The sequence below is a fragment of the Pelodiscus sinensis genome, chromosome 33 (assembly GCF_049634645.1).
Source record: "Pelodiscus sinensis isolate JC-2024 chromosome 33, ASM4963464v1, whole genome shotgun sequence".
In the NCBI taxonomy this organism is placed as follows: Eukaryota; Metazoa; Chordata; order Testudines; family Trionychidae; genus Pelodiscus; species Pelodiscus sinensis.
This window is the reverse complement of record NC_134743.1, coordinates 1,084,229-1,106,140: the sequence shown is the minus strand read 5'-3', so window position 1 is coordinate 1,106,140 and position 21,912 is coordinate 1,084,229. Positions and strand designations below refer to the sequence as shown.

Below are 21,912 nucleotides of genomic sequence, written 5' to 3'. Positions count from 1 at the left end.
TTCCCACAAGATCCCTATGCCTGCAAAAAGGCCGACCGATCTTGTGCAAAAAGGGGCTTTTGCCTAAAAAGAAAACATCCACATGGCTTGTTTTTGCGTGTTCTTGCGAAAAAACTTGTGGCGCGTCTACACTCTACGTGTGTTCTTGCAGAAGTAAATTTGCAGTAAAGCATCAGAGAACAGGGCTCCTTGCACAGGAGTTATTCCTCTCCCGACGATGACTAAGCCCCCTTTGTGCAAGAGCTGTTGTGCAAGAAGGCAGCGTGGACGGGCACCAGGGGCTTCTTGAGCAAGACACTTTTATGGCTAAAATGACCATCAGAGCTTTCTTGCACAAGAGAGCGTTCACACTGCCATGGACGCTCTTGTGCAAAAGCCTATGGCAGGGTGGAGGCACTCTTGCACGAGACCTTTTGCGCAAGAACTCCGGCGTGAAACAGCTCTCGTGCAAGAAGCCTGCAGTGTAGGGCAGGGAGCAGCCTATGAGGGAGGGGGAGGGACCCCTAGTAATGGCTCAAACTTCCCAGGGGGGTGGCCAGAGGCAGGACATTTGCCTGGCAGGGTGAGGGGGGGGCGGTGACCTCACAGGGGCTTTGGGCAGCCCTCAGCATATAAGGCAAAGGGCAGGTGGGGAGGTGATGACCTCACAGAGGGACCCACATCTCAGGCTGATAAAAGCGGGGGGCGGGCCCAGGGGACTTTGGAGACCCCCGGTTGCTTTAGCTCTGGTGCGTCTCCTCCTCACGGTTCCTTCGCGTTCTGTGAGTTCCACATCCCGACACCTTTGTGACGAAGGTAAGAGCCCCCAGGGGTTGGATCCCGCCCGGGGCCGGCTGGGTTCCAGGCAGGCCCAGCCCTCGGTCAAGGGCCAGAAGGTGATTCCTCACCTGGGCTGCGTCCTTAGCGCCACTGGGGCTTTCTCCTGGTTGGTTTCCCTTTTCCTCCATCCCCCCACATTTCTGCTCTGTTCTTGCCTCCTCTGTGACCTTCCCTTGCTGCCTCCCCCAGCTTGGGACCCAACAGACTAGCTGAAGGACGGGGGGTGGTTTGCAGGAGCCGTGGGGCGGGGGATGCAGCCCCCATTGTGGGGACTGGGGAGGTGGGGCTGGAACAAGTCTATGCCGGTGTCTTTGGGGAGAACGCTCCACCCCCCACACCTTAGATTCTCCCCTGATTGGCCAAGAAGGGGCTGTTGATGGGCAGGAGACTCGTGGAATGAGGAGTAACGGTAGTTTGAACTAGGAAGCCTAGTTCGAACTACCTAGTTCGTGCCCCGTGTAGCCGCGCTGCACGGGGTTCGAACGAGCGGGGTTTTAAAAATGGCGGCTCCCCGCTTATGCAAATGAAGCCCGGGAAATTCAAATCCCGGGCTTCATTTGCAAGTGCGGTATGCCTACATTACCCTCCTAGTTCGAACTAGCGGGGTAGTGTAGACATACCCTCAGGTCCTTGCAGTGCCTGTGCAAGACCGAACCGATAAGCAAGGGGCCATTTGGGGGCTGGGGGCAGTCGCTCTGGGGAGCTGGAACCCCTGGATTTCGCTCTGCAGGCTGCGCCCCAAGCTCCCCTTTGCTCCCCTCATTTGCAGCATGGCCAAACGCATCAGGCTGTGGTTCAAGAAAGCCCTGAAGATGGCCCCAGGGCCGGTGGGGAGCAGCTTCTCCGTCCCCGCGGGCGGGGAAGCTGGATCCCACCAGCTCGGGGCGACTCGCCCACCGGCCAGGCCCCCCCGGACCTGGCTCCAGAGGCGGCTGGGCAGGCGGGACCCAGCCCAGCGGGGGAGCCGGGTAGGGTGGCTCCGGGGCCTCCTCTGTGGAGAGAAACACCTGCCCCGGGAGCCCAGCCCCCATTACCACCAGGGGGCATCGCCCTGCCCGGCCCCCGGGGACCTGCCAGTCTCCGGGAGCCCCCAGCCCGTCGCTCCCCGCACCAGCCCCTGCAGCTGTGGGTCCAGGTCCGTCAGCAGCAGCGCCTGGGCCTCCAGCTGCAGCCGGGCCACCTCCTGCAGCCGCTCAGACCCAGGTGAGGGGCCGTGAACACGCTGGGCCCAGGGGCTCACCCAGTACCCGGGGGGGGGGAGGGGCAGCCCCAGTGTCTGCCCCGCAGCCAGGGCAATGGATGGGGGGGGGCTGCTTGGCTCTCTTGTTCCTGGTGGGGGCTCTGCTGAGGGCGTTGGCAGATGTGAGGGTGGCAGGGGGATGGGTCCCTGCGAGGGGCGTGTGGGGCCCAACCTGCCCCGGGTCCCTGACATGGGGGCGCGTGACCCCTGCTGGCCGCTGGAGTCACCCTGGTCCCTTCCCTCCCGCACAGAGCCCCCCTGCGCCTCGGCGGAGCTCTGCCAGGAGCGGGTGGACTCCCGGGTGGAGGAAGGGGCCATCTATGACATCGAAGAGCAGCTCCACACCCGGGACACGGTAGGAACCTTCTCCACATGGGGGGGACCCGAGATTGTCCGGCCCCTTCCCAGCACGTCCCCCCCCCTCCGGGAGGGGCTTGTCCCTGGGGATCCCCCTGGGGCCCCTTCTCCTGCATGACCTGGACCCCCCAAGCTGGGGGCTCTTGTCATGCACCAGCTGGGCCCCCACAAGCCTGAGGCAGCAGTTGGGGGGGGGGAGTGTGGGTGCTTGGACAACCGGCAGCTCCCACCTCCACTCCTGGGAGACCTGAGCCCTGCAGCTGTCCGTGGGGGGCAGGCAGGCCCCAGGCTCACAGACTCTCTCTGGGGTGCAGAGCCCAGCCGCCCTGCAGCGGTTCCTCTTGGCCATCCCCCTCGCCTGCCTCGCCGCCCTCCAAAGGGGCGAGGACACCCTGGCGCCGCGCTGCTGCAAGGACACCATGATGGCCAGGATCATTGTAAGCGAGTCGCGGCAGCCGGGAGGAGGGAAGGGGATACGTGGGGTGGACAGGGGTCTGCCTGGGCCATGGCGGCGGGTGGGGGTGCTGGAAACGGGATGTTTGGAGCCAGGAGGGCTGGAGGTGGACATGGGGAGGGTGGGTGGGGATGCTGGAGGAGGGAGGGACACAGAAATGGGGCAGGTCTGGGGTGCCGGACAGGAAGGGGGATTCGGGACAGGGAGGGGTCTCCCCGGGCCATGGGGGGCTGGAAGGGAGCCGAGCGGGCTGCTGGGGATGCGCCTGGGGAGCAGGGATGAGGAGGTTCAGAGGCTGGTCACCAGGGCAGTGAGGGGCAGGAGACGGCCTGGGGACAAGGATTGAGCTGGTCCCGGTTTGGGAGGGGGGTGCTGGGAGGGGCCCTGTGTCGGGCAGGGGGGCTACAGGGCAGCGGGAGGCAGTGGGGTTGGATCCTGCTGGGTGGGGGCGCTGGCCGCGTGAGCGTCTCTTGGGGGCCCAGCCTCACACGCCCCTTTGTCTCCTTGGGTTTCACAGGAGATCATGGAGGACTCGCCTCCCCCGCTGGTCTTGGCCGACTGCCTCAACGCTGCCTGCAGCCTCAGGTACCGACCCCCCCCCCCCCGCCGACTCCCCCCAGAGCAGATCCCCTGGCCAGGGAGTGGGAAAGTCTCTGTCTCCTGCTGCTGAATTAACAGTCTCTGCCCCTCTCTCCTGCCAGCACCTTGCAGCCTCCCCTGCGGGCCCAGCTCCTGAGCCCCCTGCTGACGGCGGCCGTGGGACAGACAGTGTCTGGGGACTGGCAGCAGGAGCCCATCCACACACAGGTACGTCCCTCCGGGCCCTGCTCCCGGGCTGGGCTGGAGCTCCAGAGAGGAGGGGGGGGGGCAGAGGGAGGGAAGAAGCTGCAGGTTTGGATCCTTCCCTCCAGGGTTCCCGTTGCTCTCCCGGGGGGCCCGTCCCTTCCACGCCCAGCCTGGGCTCCTCCCTGCTCTGCAAGGCGGCTCAGACCCTGCTCAAGGCTGCACCCCGGAGCCAGCGGGTGGCCTGGATTCCCCAACCCCCCTCTGACCCAGGGCTCCCCCTTGTCTTGCAGCAGTTCATCCGGGCCCTTCCCTACGACCTCCAGGCCCTACTGGCGAGCCTCCTCGCCGAGTCCCCAGACACCGCCCGGCTGCAGCTCATAATGGAGGTGAGCCCCGTGGGGGGGACGGGGCCATTGTCCCTGCTTCCTCGGGGGGGGGGGGGCGAGAGAGGAGCAGTGTCAGTGGCTGGGGGGGGCACAGTCCGAGAGGAGCCCCAGGCTCTGCCCAGAACCGGCACCTCCCTACGGGTCCTGACCTGCCTCTTTCCCCCCCAGCACCTGAGCCCGTGGCTGGAGTCCCGCCTGCCCCAGGAGCGAGCCAGGGCCCTTCGCAGCACCACGGCCCTGCTGGGAGTCGCCACCACCCTCCCGGGGTTTGACGTAAGTGACCTCGGAGCCGGGGGGTCTGGGGCTGCAGGGCGCGGGGCTGGGAGCGTCCCCGGGAGGCAGAGGCAGGGCCGGGAATGGGCCGGGAATGGGCCGCGTTCTCCTTTCCCCGGGGAGGGGCGACCCTGGGCCCTTCAGGGGGGCTCTTGAGGGACTGGGCCTGGGGACTGGGGAGTGGCCGTCAGTGGATCCCCTTGTTCCACCCCCGGAGTGACCCTTCAGTCGGGGCCATTGCTCAGGGTTGTCTCCTCGCAAGGCCGGCCCCGCCCCGCCCCGGGAGGTGTCTCTGTCCGTCCCCCGAGCTCAGACCCGCCTCGGCGGCCGTTTGCATGGGACGTGCAGCCCCAGGATGCTGAGGGACCCCCCCTCTTCTCTCCCCTCAGAACTCCGCCGACTGGCCGAGGATGGGTCACCACGTGGCCCAGCTGGGCCTTTTTATTTCGGACCCATCCGAAGACGTCAGCCGGCTGGCCCGGGAGGGGGTGCACAGCCTGTATCAACTCCTCCTGCACCACAGGGGTAAGGAACCCAGCCGGGACCTGGGCCCCAGGGACACCCTGAGGGTGCCGGCGGCGGGGGGAGGGGACCCAGCCCCTTTCCCCCAGACTGGCCCAAGGGGGGATGCGTCCCTCTGTGTTCCCCTTCTGCCCCCTGTGCCCCTCCATTTGCCCAGGGATGCCTGCAGGGACCCGTGGGAGGGGAAGGGCTCAGACCTGCCAGCAGAATGACCCTGTTGTGTCTCTTGCAGGCCTCAACATCCACCAGGCAGAGGACCTGTGGTGCAGACACTACTACAAAGAAAGATGGGTCCTGGCTCACAGCAACAGCGTGAGGGTGGGAGAGGTAAGGACGCGCTGCCAGGGCAGGGCAGGGCTCGGGGGTGGGGCTGGCTGGGGCCCTCGTGGGGGTAGGAGGGTCTTGGGGGCAGGAGGAAGGTGTGACCCGGGGCAGGGGTTGGGGTGCCGGGTGAGGAGAGCGTCTGGGTGCAGGGTCTGGAAGGGAGTTTGGGGGAGGAGGAAGCTGTTTTAGCCCCAGGAGTTGGGGCCGGGCTCTGGGCCGTCAGCTGAAACCTCCTGTGCTCTTGATTCCAGGTCTTTGGGCAGCTCTTCACAGCAGAGCAGGAGAATTGCTTTTTGGACAAGGCTCTGCTCGCTGCCCGCTCCCCCCTGCGGCGCCCCAGCCAGGCCGGGCTGGTCCTGGCCCACGCCCTGCATGGGCAGGCCCATCAGCTCCTGGAATACATGGTGAGCAGCCGGAGCAGATCAGGAGAGTGGGGCAGGGCCAGGGTCTCCTTCCCATCCCCTCAGGGAGTCCCCCGCCCCTTTCCTCAGGCTGCCCCCACCCCACGTCCCTGCTGGCAGAATCCCTCCTGCCCCTGCGAGCGTCCCTGGGGGTGGGGGAGGCTCTGAACACAGAAAAGGCTACGTCTACACTGGCCCCTCTTCCGTAAGGGGCATGTAAATTTCAAGAGTCGTCGTAGGGAAATCGGCTTTGAAGTAAGAATAAGACCCTCCGGAAAAGGGCGCTTTTTCCGGAGGATCGGGGCCAGTCTAGACGCTCTTTTCCGGCTTTTTTAAAAGCCGGAAAAAAGCGGCGGCCATTTTTATTTAAATGCCGCGGGGGATATTTAAATCCCCCGCGGATTTCCCTACGACGACTCTTGAAATTTACATGCCCCTTACGGAAGAGGGGCCAGTGTAGACGTAGCCAAACTGTCCTAGGAGGCGGGAGGGGGCCGAGGTGTCAGGAGCTCTGGGGGGGGGGGGGGTCAGGAGCTCACCCTGCGGGCCTGACGGGGGGTGACCAAAGAGCAGGGGGGAGGAGGGTGGAAATGCTGGGGGGCCAGTTCCCCTGAGTCCCCAGGGATGAATGTGACGGATTCTGCTTCCCTTGCAGCAGGAAGACACCCAGTGAGAGCAGCAAGAGCTGAGGAGCCAGCAGCTGCGTCCCCCACCCCCCAACCCTCCCAATTGTATTGAATTGTATTTACATTCTCATTAAACAATGTTTCAAAAAACATTTGGATCAGGCTTGGTCAATAATTTGCAATGGGGGGGCCATTTTGGCAACTGATCAAGGGCCACATTTCTACCGAGGGCTTTGGGGTCTGGGACGGGGTGGTTGGGTGCAGAAGGGAGCTTAGGGGTGGAGCCTGGGTGCAGGGGGGGGGTATGATCTGGGGCGGTGGATAGGGGTGCAGGGTCCAGGAGGGGGTATGGGCGCAGGAGAGGACTCTGGCCTGGGGGAGGGGCTCTAGAGGGGTGCAGGGTCAGGGAGGGAGCTGTGACCTGGGTGAAGGGGGAGCAGAAGGTTTGGGGGAGGGGGTGCGGGTGCCAGAGAGGAGTCTGGCCTGGGGGAGGGGTGTCGGGGGGGTGCAGGGTCAGGGAGGGAGCTGTGACCTGGGTGAAGGGGGAGCAGAGGGTTTGGGGGAGGGGGTGCGGGTGCCAGAGAGGAGTCTGGCCTGGGGGAGGGGTGTCGGGGGGTGCAGGGTCAGGGAGGGAGCTGTGATCTGAGGGAATGGGGGACGCAGGTTCAGGTGGTCGCCTGGGACAGGCAGTCGGGGAGGGGACGTGGGCGCCAGGGGCAGGCTCTGGCTGCGGAGGTGCCTACCTAGGCAGCTGCGTATGGGGGAGCCCGACTGTCACCTGAGGGGATGGGGGAGCTCAATTTTCAACTGTGGGGAATGGAGGAAATACTGTGGAGTGGAGGGAGCGAGATGGGGGGGGCTGAATTGTTCCCGGAGGGGAGATCTCCCTGGCTTGGGGGGCGGGGCATTTCCAGCAAAGCCCTCACATAAGAGGGGGACAGACGGGGGGAGGGAGAGGACGGGGATGGGCAGGGCAGGTGGAAATGGGGAGGGGCAGGAGAAGGGAAGGGGGAGGAGATGGAGGAGAGCAGGGGATAGGAGTGGGGGCGGGGATGAGGAGCAGGACAGAGGCAGGGCAGTGGTGGTGATGGCTGAGCGATGAGAACAGCTCGCAGGGAGCTTAAAGCCAGCAGATGCTTTTCGGCAGAGTTGCCATTTGCCCTGGCGGCTTTGCCAGAATAGCTGTGCCGGGGGGGGGGGGCGGGGGGGGCCTTTTGCCACACACCCAAGCCAAGCCAGCTGTGGCGGCAAAGCCTTGTGATGTAACCTAAGCCCTTGGCAAGGTCGGGATCAACCTGCTCTGACAATTTCTCGGACCGGCGGGATGAGAAACAAGGATCGTGCAGGGAGATGGGGATGACTAGGAAGCGAATCCAGGTGTGGGGGGAATATCCTGGGTTGGAGGGTCAGTCGATACCCCCGCCTGCCACTGTCTGCCGGGGCTCTGCCCGCAAGATGGAACCAACAGCTGAGTTTGCTTTTCTGCCCCGTCGTGGGCACAAAAGGCCCAGAGCAGCCTCCTGCTATCTTGGAGGAAAGGGGCCAAAGTTCAGGAAGCAGGTGCCAGGCTGGGCTGGAATCCGCGAGCTCCGCTTTTGCTTTGCCCTTCCTGGAAGCTGGGCTGCAGGTGAGTGGCGGTTTCATCTCTGCTCTTGGGGTGTTTCTTGTGGGTTCCGAGTGTGGATCTGAGAGGGGCTGCGCAGGGGCAGTGTCATGAACGAGCTGTAAGCGTTACAGCCCCTTCTGCGCAGGCTGGCTCCAGCCTCCCGTCTGTCTCCAAGCCCTGGGGGAGAGGCGGGAGGCCAGCAGCATGGCCTAGTGGAGGGGGCAGGGGGTTCGGTGTAAGAACTCCCGGGTTCTAATCTAATGCCACCTAGTGACTAAGGCACAGAGTTGTGTGTTAGACCCTTGCTCCTCAATTCTGCGCTCACTCTCGCGCTGGTGACCTTGGAGAGGCCTTTCAGGTCTCCCTTTCCCTGTCCATCAAAGGCAGGCAAGTGCGATGTAATGCCCTGGAGCAAGTGCTTTGGGACGTGTCGCACAAGTGTGCCTGGCTCACAAGTGTGTCAGCACAGGTGTGTAAAAGCGTGACGAAGGCTTTGAGATCGATGCCGAAGGCTTGTGAGGCTGTGGCTGGCCAAGTGACAGGGAAATGAAAGGTCAGAGTTTGGTCAGTTAGATTTTATGGTAATACACTGAGACGAAGCACTTTGGGCGTATATACGATAATGTCTTTCCAAGTGCGTTAGTTCAAGGCGTGTCCTAGGAGCCAAGAGGTGAGACAAACATGCTTGGTCCTGTCTCGGTGCAGGGGTGGACTAGATCAGTGCTTCTCGACCAGTGGTACGAGTCCCCTTAAAGGTACTCAAGAGATGTCTGGGGGACACGTCAACACAACTGAAATTTGGAGAAAACTGAATTTTAGTTTTCAGTTTGACAGCGCTTTATTCTTTTTGTACCTTTTACACCCAAAAATGCCATCGCCCGCCCGGCTACGATGCAGTTGTTTAAACAAATGTGTTGCAACGGTAGAAAAAAATTGTGTGTGTCTGAAAACTGTAGGTACTGGGGGTACTTACAAATTTTTTTTTAAAGGGGGTACATTATAAAAAAAGTTTGCGAAACACTGGACCTATCATGGTCCCTTCCACTCAGACTTTTCTATGATTCTGTGACAGGGCTGGGCGATAATTTTCAGAAGGGGGCCACTTAATGGATTTTGGTATGGGGTCATAGGCCGGCTCCACCCACAGAAGGGGCGGAGCCTGAGGCAGAAGGGGTGGTGTTGTGGACTAGCCCACCCTCAGAGTTCTCCGCGGCTGAGGCTTTCAATTAAAAGCACAGAAGAGAGCTCACAGCTTTGCCACTACTGGCAGCTGTCCAGCGTGGCTACAGCTTTTTAAAGGGCTCGTGGCTCCTGCCCCTGCTGTAACCATGAGCCGTGAATCATTTAAAATTGGATCCTGCTGCCTGAGTCCCCACTTAGAATTCGGCGGCATGGGCACCAGGATCTAAACAGAAAGCAGCCAGATCACAGTGTTTTGTAGGTTGCATCTTACCCAGCCCTGTTCTCTGAGCTGGTTTCGAAACCTCCGTGTCCTCCTTATGGTCTGACAGCTGCAGATTTACTGCCTGTCTCTCCTCTCGTGGCCCAGCCTAGCCGCAGCTAATGGACTAACTCAGGTTAGCATCACCTGCCCTGTCTTGGTGACTCTTCACAGCTGAACAGCCTATAAGGCATCGTGCTGGTCTTCTGATCTCTTGGTGACTCCTCTGCCTTCTGTTTATTTCTTTCTCCCTAGCTGGCCGATCAAGTCAAGCCCTGTCAGTGCGTGAAGGCCCCAGGAATTACGAGTGCGATGGTCTCCCATGCCCAAGGTAATCGGCTGGCTAGTAATGGATGGACTGCTTGGTTATCAGGTTAGGCTGCACAAGCCAGGTCTATGGGACCCTATGGCCAGCTGGCACCTGGTTCACAGCTGTACTAATCTGAAAATGGCTGGAAGACACCACCATCATTAGGCTCCAGAGTCAACAGCACTTGCTCCTCTTGGAGCTACTTGTCCGTGGCAGGCAGCACAGCTTAGCAGCTCATTGGGACGTCTCCTTTCTGTTGTGAGATCTGGGCACTTTAGAATGGCTGTAGCTATTGAAAGCAGAGGTGCACAGCTATAGGCATGGGGGTTTCCAGCTTTATTCACCTAGGTGGCTGATTCCAGGAAGCAAGGGTGTGGGTGGGGGGGGGGGGAGTCCTGTACAGAGGGTTCCCTGGCCCCTCTGCTTCCATGGCTGTGCAACTGCCACCAGGTGGATTAGAACCTGGGACTTTTGGAGCTTAGGGCAGGAGCTGCTACAGCTTGAGTTATAAGTCAGTTGCCTCTCAGCATAGGCTGAAGAGCTCCCTTGTAATAATTGCTTGCTGGAAGTGGTCTCAGTGCCACTCCATAGGATAGTGACCCACATCAGGTGGGTGGGTTACAGCTGCAGGCCTGCTCCCAGCATGCGGATCTGCTCTCTGGGCGGCGTCTATAACTCTGTGGCTGCAGCCCTGCTCCCAGCATGCGGATCTGATCTCTGGGCGGCGTCTATAACTCTGTGGCTGCAGCCCTGCTCCCAGGACTGGATCTGCTCTCTGCCCATTGGCGTGCGCAGCACATTTCATTAGGGTGTGCACCCAAAGAATGTTTTTAAATGTACTCTTTGACCCCCATTAGCCACGCCTCTGGAGGTAACACTTTCAGGGCAATATGGACACATGACCAGAAATAAAAGGTGTCATGTGACCTCCCCCCCCCCCCAAGGACTTTTCCCACCATCCACTTACCAATAGGGATTAGTTTGGCCCTCACCAAACCCCCCTCATGCAACAATCCTGCAATTGCATTAACCCAATGTGTGTGACATTAACTCGGGGGGTGGGGAGGCTGGGGGAAGTGTTCCCTCTAAGAGTTTCCTCCCATGAGCACAATACATTTTGTGTTGTGCACCAGTACTGAGTGTGGCTTGTTTGGATGTGCCATGGTGGCACCCAAGTTATTCATAAATATCTTATGAACCACTTACCTTTCCCCTCTGCTGCCCTGTCTCCTTCCCTTCCTCCATCAGCTCCCCTGGTGCCTACTGCCCCCCCAACCCCTCACCCACCTCTGCTGTCCTGACTCCTGCCCTTCTCACTGCCCTCGGCCTTCCCGAGACCTGCCCCCTCCAGCAGCCTTTCTCTCTCCCCCTGTGCCCACTCCTCCAGTAGCCCCACTCTGACCATGTGAGCTACCCCTCCTCATCCCCTCTTCTAACACCTCCCTCTACACACCTGTCCTGCCTCTCTCCTCTGCTGCTGGTCCCTCCCCTGCAGGTGTCTGCCCTTCTGCTTCACCCCCCGGACTCCCTGGCACCTGCACCTTCCCTTACCCTTGCACCCTCTTGGTGCCTCCCCCTTCCCTCACTGCCCCTACCCACTTTGCCCACTCCCTCACCACCCTCTGCCCCCGTTCCCCTCATGCCCCTGTGCCTTTACACGTGCCTTGCTCCATCTCCGCCTTCCTCATGCCCACCCCTTCTTTCAAGCCTTCTCCCAGCACCTCCCCTTCTCCCCTCTAGCCCCCAAAGCCCTTCCCCTCTCCTCTCCTAGCATCATCCTGTCGTCCCCCCCCCCACCCACTGACACCTCCCCTCCTGTCCTTTTCCTCATTGTCTCCACTTGGCCCCCTGGCATTTGTCTGTCTCCTACACCCTGACCCTTGGTGCCTTCCCCTTTCATCTCCTGACCTGCCACAAACCCCCACCCCGCAGACTCAGGTTCCCAAAGTTCCGGCAGTCCCCATCACTTGGTGCCTGCGCTGGGTCTGACTCGTAGGGTTGCCAGGTAGACCCTCCCCCCAAAAAACGGACACACTTGATCCTGGGCAGGGGGGAGGGAGGAAGAGGGACTGGCTGGGGGGGGGGGGCAGGAACTGGCTGGAAGGAAGAGGGGATGGGAAGCAGCTCTGAGGGGGAAGGGCCAGATCCTGACCCTGGCCCCCCCTTCTCCCTCCCCGAGGCCAGCCCTGCTCCCCAGCTCAGTGCGGGCCCCTGCTCTCTCCTTAGCTCAGTCCCACTCTGCCGACCCTGGCTCCCTCCTGGCTCCCTGCTCTGCCAGTCAGGCTGAACTGGGACTTTAGCCTCTCCCCGTTGTTCCTGGGGACTGTCAGTCTCAGGATCTTGATCTCTCATTTCCCCTGCCTTTCACTGAGTTTCAGTAAGGAGCTAGCGGCAATAATGCCTCTACTTTTTCCCCCACTCCTGTGCGGAATACATTTTGTTATGTGCACCAAGGCATGCACGGATGTGCACTGTTACGTCACGTGGAGTTTCACAGCATGGGAAGAAATCAGTGGAAATACAGAGAGCTTGAGTAGTTGCAAGTGTCCATTTTATTGCATAGCACGGAGCTAGCTAGAAAAAACCCAAACCAGCTGGGCTGACCCCCAGTGACCTAACGCAGTTACTATAACAACAAGATCTATGTCTACACCCTGTACACCACATGCATCCACCACTAGAAACACATGCTACCGGCTAGCAAACTGGGCAGCATTTGAATGTCTCCTGGCTGGCCGCCCAAGAGCTCAGCTTGCAGGGAACACTGGCTAACCGTCCCCTTCCACCTGGAGAAGGGAGAGACAGGAAAGCAGCAACAGAGCATCTGCCTGGGGGAAGCCCGAATCCCATGCAGGAGTGGAGCCCTGTTCCTTATTCCAGGCCCTTGCTAGAGTCCCCTCCCGTAGCTGCAGCTATGGCCGGCAGTTTTAAAAGCGGACTTACGCTGGCCCTGCAACCCGAGCGACTCTGTCAGTGGGTGCTTATCACTCCATCACCTCGAGCTGTTTAACCAGCTTGTTTAACCAAGGAGGGAGGGAAAGGGAAACCTTTGGCCATTTGAGGGTTGCGTGCCAATGGAGGGAAAGGGGATGGATAAAAAGGGGCTGAGCACACGGTGCTGCCTCTTTTTAAACCCAGGCCCAAAGATGTCCTGGAATTCTGGGCCACTGGCCTGAAGGAGATGGTCAAACTGCCTGGCAGCTGGACTTTTGGAGTCTTGTTATTCCTGGGCTCCTGGTAGCGATGGCTCCCATTCCAGGGGATTCCTGCCAGGTAATTTACCTCAGACAGCAGCTTTTATTCCCCCGTGTCACTTCTCCCGGTATCTGAGACTTTGGTCATGGGGATCAAGCATTTAACATGATTCCAAGAGGAACCGGATGGTTCATCTAGCGAGCCAGGCTCACCGATATTTGAGTAGTTAATAAAAATCCCTAGTTGCTGTGTGTAGGTCTAAAAAGGGAAGGTTAGTATCATTAGTCTTATTTTACAGACAGGGAATAACCTCTCCAACCTGTGGGAGAGGCAGGAATAGAACCCAGGTTTCCTGATACCACAGTCAGGGCTTTGTTACCAGGCTACATCCTGTACTAGAAAGGATGGGCCTGAAGCATGGGCCTGGTGTAAGGCCTGAGGCCTGAACCAAAGTAAGCAAGAGTTAGCTGAAGAGAAACAGGCAGGTCGTGTCAAAAGCAGATGGTTGCCTGAAAGTCTTGGGACTTAACCCTAACTGTCTTGCCTGGAAAGGTTGAAACCATAGACAAAAGGTCCTAGAAAGTCTCCAGGAATGCTAGAGAAGCAGGAAGCGAGTTGACAGGAGGCCAGGAAAGAAAATGGAAACAGAATTTGGGGTTTTGAATTGGAAGCAGTGATGTGCCTGTTGTGTGATCATGCCTGGAAGATGTGAATTAAGCCAGGAACCTGGGCAAGCAGAATCCAGCGACTTTCTTGGCTAGGGAAAGACTAAATCTTGGAACAAGAGAGATGTGAGTAGAACAGGGAATTTTTAGTCAGATGCTACTAGGTTATTTTCTTTATTTTTTTAGTTTGTTGGACTTCTTTTTGCTAAGCACATGTAACTATCCCCCTTTACCCTAGAACTCTTCAAACTGAATCCCAGGGAAGCGATTTTCTGTGTTTTAATCTTTCTTTTTTCAGTTTCTTTGTAACACCTAGCAACCAAGTAGATACGCTGGAGGGCAGTAGATATGCTGGAGGGCAGGGATAGGGTCCAGAGTGACCTAGACAGATTAGAGGATTGGGCCAAAAGAAATCTGATGAGGTTCAACAAGGACAAGTGCAGAGTCCTGCACTTGGGATGGAAGAATCCCGAGCATAGTTACAGGCTGGGGACCGACTGGCTAAGTAGCAGTTCAGCAGAAAAGGACCTGGGGGTTACAGTGGATGAGAAGCTGGATATGAGTCAACAGTGTGACCTTGTAGCCAAGAAACCTAATGGCATATTAGGGTGCATTAGGAGGAGCATTGCCAGCAGATCCAGAGAAGTGATTATTCCCCTTCATTCGGCTCTGGTGAGGCCACATCTGGCGTATTGTGTCCAGTTCTGGGGCCCCCACTATAGAAAGGATGTGGACGCATTGGAGAGGGTCCAGCGGAGGGCGACCAAAATGATTAGGGGGCTGGAGCGCATGACCTATGAGGAGAGACTGAGGGATTTGGGTTTGTTTAGTCTGCAGAAGAGAAGAGCGAGGGGGGTTTGATAGCAGCCTTCAACTTCCTGAAGGGAGGTTCCAAAGAGGATGAAGAGAGGCTGTTCACAGTAGTGAGGGATGGCAGAACAAGGAGAAATGGTCTCAAGTTACAATGGGGAAGGTCTAGGTTGGATATTAGGAAAAACTATTTCACTAGGAGGGTAGGGAAACACTGAGATGGGTTCCCTAGGGAGGTGGTGGAATCTGCATCCCTAGAGGTTTTTAAGTCTCGGCTGGACAAAGCCCTGAATGGGTTGATTTAGTTGGGATAGGTCCTGCCTTGGGCAGGGGCTGGACTTGATGACTCCTGAGGTCTCTTCCAGCTCTATGGTTCTATGATTCTAAGTAATGTTTCACCAAGTGTATTTGTTTTGTTAATAGACGTCCCATTTTTAAAACCATGATCTGATTCCTGCATCCTAGAGGGCGGAAGGTTCTGTATGCACGTGCCTAAGACAGCAAGCCATACTTCTAGGAGAAATTACAGGTTTTCAAGCTCTCTCTGGAGGGAGTGTCAAGGACAAGGAAGGTACCCCACAGGAGGGAATTCTGAAATGCGCCTGTCTGGTTCTCAAAGGGGTTTGTGCATTTGGATGATGGCAGCAACACCAACGCAAGCCTCCAGTGGCAGGGTATTTTAAAGTCTCTTGTGGGCCCCCACCTTCTGCACTTGGAGTGCCAGAGTGGGAAACAGCCTTGACATGACCCCTCTCCAATTTATCAACATCCATCTGGAATTCTGGTCACCAGAGCTGGGCACAGAACTCCAGCAGCAGAAGTTCAAGTGCCGAATAAAGAGGCTAAGTCGGTTCCCCACTCTGGCACTTGGAGTGCAGAAGGTGTGGGCCCAAAAGAGACCTTAAAATACCGTGTCTCTATGGGCTTCTGCTTCAAAACTCCCCAAGGTCACAGATTCCCTGAGCTTAGGAGGGTTGCTGCCTCTACCCAAGTGGAAAAAAACTTTTTCTTCTTGAACGCAGGAAGAAGTCACTTGGGAACGTATTCCAGAAGGGTACCCCAAACTCTTTTACACAAGAGCCAAAAGAAATCTGATGAGGTTCAACAAGGACAAGTGCGGAGTCCTGCACTTGGGACAGAAGAATCCCAAGCATTGTTACAGGCCTGGGACCAACCAGCTAAGTAGTAGTTCTGCAGAAAAGGACCTGGGGGTTACAGTGGATGAGAAGCTGGAGATGAGTCAACAGTGTGCCCTTGTAGCCAAGAAGGCTAATGGCATATTAGGTTGCATTAGGAGGAGCATTGCCAGCAGATCCAGAGATGTCATTATTCCCTTTTATTTAGCACTTGGAAAGAAAAAAAGAAAAATGAAAACAAACTGTAATTTCTGATAGCTGTCCTCTTAGTCTTAGGCAGGTATACACAGACCTCCTATTACTTTCCAGGATACAAAATCAGATCATAGCCTTAAAATAGGTGATTATATTAAGAAAACAAAAAGGTATTCATTTGTAAAGCTGACTTGGCTGCTAGGAGTTATAGCGCAACTGAGAAAAGAACAGATTAAAACACAGACAACTGCATCCCTGGGATTCAGTTTAAAGTTATAGTGGGGAGAGGAGGGGATATGGATTTAGCACAGAGGAGTTTAACCAAACAACAAAACAAAAAAATAACCTGATCGCATCTAAATAAACATTCTCTATCTACTCAAGGATCCACACTTCCAAGGTCCAGTCCAATTCTAGGCCCAGGTATTCTTTTTTTTAGGCATGATGTCCCTGCCCAGTTCAATTCATCCCCCCCCTCATCCCCTTCCGCAGCTCCAGGATTAAACTCACAAAGAAAAACAGCAGACAGATTCCCTTTTAATGCAGATCTGAACTCCCTGCCAACACTTTCTAGCTAGCTAGGTTTAACCCTTTAGTCACTGAATACTGGGATGTTCAGAAAAGAACAGTGGGCCTCCCATCCATCACAGAAGCGAGACAGCCTCTTTACTCCTGCTCAAGCGTTTCCTGTTTATACATCCCAGAATTACAATAGCTTTTTAAGCCCCAACGCCACAATGGGAGCTCATGTTCTGCTGATTACCCACCATGACCTCTACATCTCTTTTCCCCGCCCTGCAAGTCTGGCCCACAGAACCATGGGAAGTGGCATAGGCTAGCCTGGGCCAGGGCAAAGGAACACGTGGGCCTTTCTCTTCTCCATCTCTCCCTCTGCATTGCACAGCAGGGCGCAGGAGTGCCAGGGGGCTCTGTGGACGCTGTTTGGCTTAATGCCAGCGAAAGCAGGGTCTACAGGAGTACTTACGGGCTCCTAGTGTTAAGAGCTGTGATGTGGTTGCCTCAGCAGCGTGGCTCAGTGCTTCTGTTCTTGGAGCTCTGGTGTTATCAGTGGTCAGTGCAGGTAACGCAGCCTGCTCCTGCTGCAGATCTCGCTGTTATGCACAAAGACCGACCACAGGCACCGTCTGGTGACAGAGGCACTTGGCCAGGTTTATAGCCGTGTAGTCACAGATCTAGTGCCCTGGATTTGCGGTTACGCGTGCACCAACTCAAGTGCTCCAGGATGAGGAGCAATTCAGTCAGTAAGTCTCTGTTGTCCCTTCGGCCATGCAAAGGGGGTAAGGCCAGGCACCCCAATATTTATAGCCTAAAATAAACTTGTCTGGTTTCGGACATTAGTTTGCTCCCTCCCCTTGTACCTAGTACCTTGAACCGAAAAATATTAGAGGAGACACTGTTGAGCATCCACTGCGGATGCGCTCGGTGAGGCTAATCTTCGTGTTTTACCTCATCCCCGTTGCAGGGTTCCAGACCAAGGAGGATATCTACTGCCTCGCTTTAGCGAAGGCCCTGTACACTGTGCCCACGCCAGTGACTGCTGGGTTTTATGCACCATGGGGACATTGCAAAAACCTGCTCTTACACAAAATCAAGGGTGAGTACTGCCCCGGGGAACGTAAGACGGGGAAGGAACCTTGTGGGGATGGGGATTAGTGGATGACAACTATCTCCAAAGAGCCAGAGCCACCCGTACTCATTTGCCGATTATGCAATCGCATAGGGGACCTGAAAATTTGGAGCAGCACTGGGTTTTCATGTCCACTCCACCCACCTGCCTCTTCCTATCCATGGTCTGTGGCTCTGCTTCCTCCAGCAGCAGAAGTTCTAGAAGATCTAGTTAATTTACAAGTGACAAAGTCTGCTCGAGCTACTGGCAGAACATCGACGACATAGTAATGAAGCCATTTAACAGGCATTTGCCAACCTCTGCTAAATGTTTGCTGAATTTACTGTGAGAGTTGACAGGACCTTAGTTTAAAATGTGTTTGTTTATTAGTGTGTGGATGAGGGTTATAAAATCACATCGCTAAAAATTCAACATCCATCTGGGCTGCTGTTGGGCAGATGGGCACCAGTTTAATAGAACGGTGTAGGATCCCATCAATCCTAAGGATGGCTTTGCCAAGAGCTACCCATTCTTGATTGCTTCCCAGAAGGGAGGGATTGTGAAGCTGGAAGACCCTTCAGGAGGAGAGATTTAAGGCACTGCCAGATACCTAACATATCTTCCTCTTTTATCTCAGAGAACATGGAAAACGAATCGAAGAAGAAAGACCAGGAGGAATTTCAGCGGACGCAGAAGATGCAGTGTGACAACACTGGCCGGGATCTACTCAAGCTCCTGTTACTCATGATCTTCTACCGGCCGGTCCTGACGGAGCAGCAGAAGTGGAGAAGGAACGTGAAACACGTCTTCATCCATTTCAGCGCCTGGGAGTACGCGGGCTGCGACCAGCTCTGGGCAGGCCTCATTACCACACTGTGCGACGGCATCGAAAGCCACTTTGGTCTCCTACCCATGAGCATTTACAGGACCATAGACAGGAAATGTAGCATCATCGAAAGACCAGGGGATCAGGAATGGGTTAGCAAGAAGTTCCTCTTCCTCCCGCTGTGGGTGGCTGTGATCCTTTTGATCATGGTAGCTATTGGGGTGGGTGGTCTCCTCCTAGTGTTTGGGATCCCCATCGGGGATGCCTCGGGAGACGCCATAGCTGTCGTGGAAGGCATTGGGGTGACGGCTGTCAGCGTCTCTGCAGCAGCTGCCATACGGCTCACTATCACAGTGGTACGAAACATTATCGTCACCCAGAAGAGCCAGCTGGAGAGACAGATGAACCAGACGGCTCTCAGCGCACAGCTGGGCTTCATGAGCTGCGTGAAAAGCGAAGTCAGGACAATCACTGGGGGTACGTCTACACTACAGCGCTAGTTCGAACTAACTTAGTTCGAATTAGTTAATTCGAACTAAGCTAGTTCGAACTAGCGCATCTAGAACTAAAAACTAGTTCGAACTAGCGTTTTGCTAGTTCGAACTAGCGCGTCCACACTGATTGGACGCAGGGGGGCATTTAAGGGCAGCTGAAACCGGTTCTGGCAGGGCATCAGGTCAGCAGTTGCTTTGTGTGGCTGCTGTCTGAGGCTATCTGAGGCTCGTGCTTAAAGGGACCCCCCTGGACAGCCGGTTCTCAGCTTTTCCTGCTTGCTTGCCAACCTCGCCGAGGGACAGCAAAGCGTCGGTCTCTGTGCCCGTCTGTGTCGGTGCTTCCCTTCGGGGGGGACCGCCGCAGGTGGCAACATGGAGCCACGGCTCGCCCTGCACCTTCTGGTGCACTTTCTGGACTTGCTGCTGCAAGCCTGCCAGCAATGGCTCGAGGGTGCCTAGCACCACCTGGGGAACGTCAGCCCCCTGCCTCTCCGCCTGGCCGCCCTGGGGGCCGTGGAGGAGCCGCGGCGGCGCCCCGGCACCGGCGTGCCCCGCCGCATCTGGCGTCTGGACACCAGCAGCGACTGGTGGGACCGCATCGTCCTGGAGCGCTGGGACGACCGACAGTGGACCCAGAACTTTAGGATGAGGAGGGACACCTTCCTGGAGCTCTGCGAGTGGCTCGCCCCTGCCCTGCAAAGAAGGGACACTCGCATGAGGCCCGCCATCCCCCTCCAGAAGCGGGTGGCCATCGCCCTCTGGAAGCTCTCCACGCCGGACAGCTACCGATCCGTCGGGAACCAGTTCGGCGTGGGGAGATCCACTGTCGGAGCAGTGCTCATGCAGGTACGGCGCTCGTCGGCCACCGAGCCGGGGGGAAGGGGGGCTGCGAGGAGGGGATGGGCCGCCCCAGGGACAAAGGGGGGGGCGGGAGGAGGCGAAAGCGCCCCGCACGGGAGGGGTCGGGCTGTCCCGGCCGTACTACACGCCGCCAGGGGGGTTGCTTCCGGGAGTGGGGCCCGGGGCACTGCCAGGGCATGCACGCTCCCAGCCACCCGGGCGCCCCACTGATTGACGCTTTGCTGTGTCTCTCTCCGCAGGTGGTCAAGGCCATCAACCGGGTGCTGCTCCGCAGGGTGGTCCGCCTCGCCGACCCGGATGCCGTCATCCGGGGATTCAGCGCCCTCGGCTTCCCCAACTGCGGGGGGGCCATCGACGGGACGCACATCCCCATCCGTGCCCCGGAACACCAGGCGTCCCGGTACGTGAACCGCAAGGGGTACTTCTCCGTCATCCTGCAGGCCGTGTGTGACCACCGGGGACAGTTCACGGACATAAATGTGGGCTGGTCCGGCAAAGCACACGACGCACGGGTGTACCGGAACTCCTCCGTGTGCCAGCGGCTGCAGGACGGGACCTTCTTCCCCGACCGCCACATCAGGGTCGGGGACGTGGACATGCCCGTCTGCCTGGTGGGGGATGCCGCCTACCCACTGCAGCCGTGGCTCATGAAGCCCCACACGGGGAACCTCAATCCCTCCCGCCAGGCCTTCAATAACAGGCTGAGCAGGGCCCTCATCGTGGTGGAGGGGGCCTTCGGGCGACTGAAAGCCCGCTTTCGATGCCTCCTCACCCGTCTGGACCTGGCCGAGCACAACATCCCTCCCGCGGTGGCGGCATGTTGTGTGCTCCACAATTTGTGTGAGCGGAAGGGGGAGGCTTTCCTGCCAGCCTGGATGGCTGAGGCTGACCGCATGGCTGGACACTACGGTCAGCCCCGCACCGCCGCTGTCCGGGAAGCCCAGCGGGGTGCCATCCGGATCCGGGAAGCCCTGCGGGAGAGCTTCCAGGTGGAGGAGGAGGAGGACTGACCTCTCTCTGCATGCCCCACCGGGGCCTTCTTCCACCCTACCTCCCCTTCCCCTTTCCCCTCCCTACCTACTGTCAAATAAAGACACCTGTTTTTCAAACAAAAACGTCTGTTTATTTCACAGAACTGGGGTGGGAGAGGGAGGAATGAAGGTGGGAGAAGGGAGGGGGAAACCTGGGACGAGGGAGCTGGAAGGGGAGGGGAGGGAAGGGAGGAAGGGAAAGGAAAGCTCAGGGGTGGGAGTCTGGCTGCCTCTCCCGTCTCGCCACACTGCGGGTCCGGGGGCGTCGGTGGGGAATGGTTGTGGAGGGGGGGGCAGAGAGGACAGGGGGTGTGGAGGAAGCAGGAGCGGAAGCAGGAGGAGCAGGGGGAGCAAGAGGGGGAGAAAGAGGAGGAGCAGGGGGAGCAAGAGGGGGAGAAAGAGGAGGAGCAGGGGGAGGAGGAAATGGAAAGCGGTCCAGCAGGCTCTGGAGGTGGCCTCGCAGGGCATGGCCCTGCTCCTCCAGGGCCTCCAGACTCCTCCGGCGCAGCCTGAGGTCCTCCTGGACCCAGTGGTCCTGGAGACGGAGCTGTCGGTCCAGGAACCGGAGATGCCGCCTCTGGTAGTCCTCCTGGTTCCTGGCTGTCTTGCTTGCCCGGGCGCGGGCGGCTGCTGCAGGCGGTGTGGTGCACCCTGCAGGCCCCGGTGCTGCAGCTGTGGTGCAAGAAGACCAGCGGTCAATTACCCCAGGGGCCCAGGTGTGTGAAACCCAGCTCCCCTCTGCAAGGCCAGGGCCCCTGCAGGATCCCCAGCTGCTGCTCCGTGGTGGGCAAGGCCCAGGCGCACGGTCCCGGGGCTCCCTCTCGCTCCAGCCCCCCGTACACATAAGGGGAACACGAGGGTACTCACAGGTGGACGCCTCCCCGGCCTCAGACGATGCAGGCGAGCGGGTCTGTGGGGTGCCTCGGGGGTCCCGGGTCCTGGGAAGGCTGGCGGCAGGCTCCTGGCTCTCAGAGCCCTCTTCCTCCTCCTCGGTGTCCAGGAGCGGTCCCTCTGCCCCGGGGTCAATCACGTCCCGGGGGGCAGGGACGGCATGAGGCCCCAGGATGCGGTCCAGGGCATGGAAGTGGGGGCAGGCCTCCGGGTCAGCCCCTGGCAGGCAGGCCCGGGAGTAGGACTGCCGCAAGTCCTTTATTTTGCAGCGCACCTGCTCCCGGCTGCGCTGGTGGCCCCTGGCGGCCAGACTGGCAGCCATGCGTCCGTAGACGGCCGCGTTCCTGTGTCTAGTGCGGAGATCGTGGACATTGGAGGCTTCCCCCCAAACCTCGATGAGGTCCACGATCTCCGCACTTGACCAGGTGGGCGCCCGCCTTTTGCGCCCCCGGGCAGGCTCCCGGGAGCCGCCAGGCTGGTCGTGGGGAGCAGTGGAGGGCTGGGGACCCTCGGATGGCTGGCTCATCCTGTGGCAGGTGCAGGCTGTGCAGGCACGGGTGCTTGCAGCCTTGCAACTGGCACAAAGTGAGTAGCCAGCCCGTGGCCCTTTAAGGGCTCCGGGGCCGGGAGGGGGGC

General features: G+C 58.4%; 1 protein-coding gene across 1 annotated transcript; it reads left to right on the top strand.

Moving 5' to 3' along the window:
- The first annotated feature begins 1,589 nt into the window (after positions 1-1,589).
- LOC142823336 (uncharacterized) lies at positions 1,590-12,226 on the top strand. The gene is made up of 11 exons (XM_075914267.1): positions 1,590-2,022; positions 2,311-2,414; positions 2,731-2,853; positions 3,388-3,455; positions 3,572-3,677; positions 3,947-4,042; positions 4,211-4,315; positions 4,705-4,840; positions 5,070-5,164; positions 5,413-5,631; positions 12,185-12,226. Exons 1-11 carry the CDS (start codon positions 1,590-1,592, stop codon positions 12,224-12,226), a joined length of 1,527 nt encoding a protein of 508 aa, XP_075770382.1.
- Positions 12,227-21,912: the final 9,686 nt, after the last annotated feature.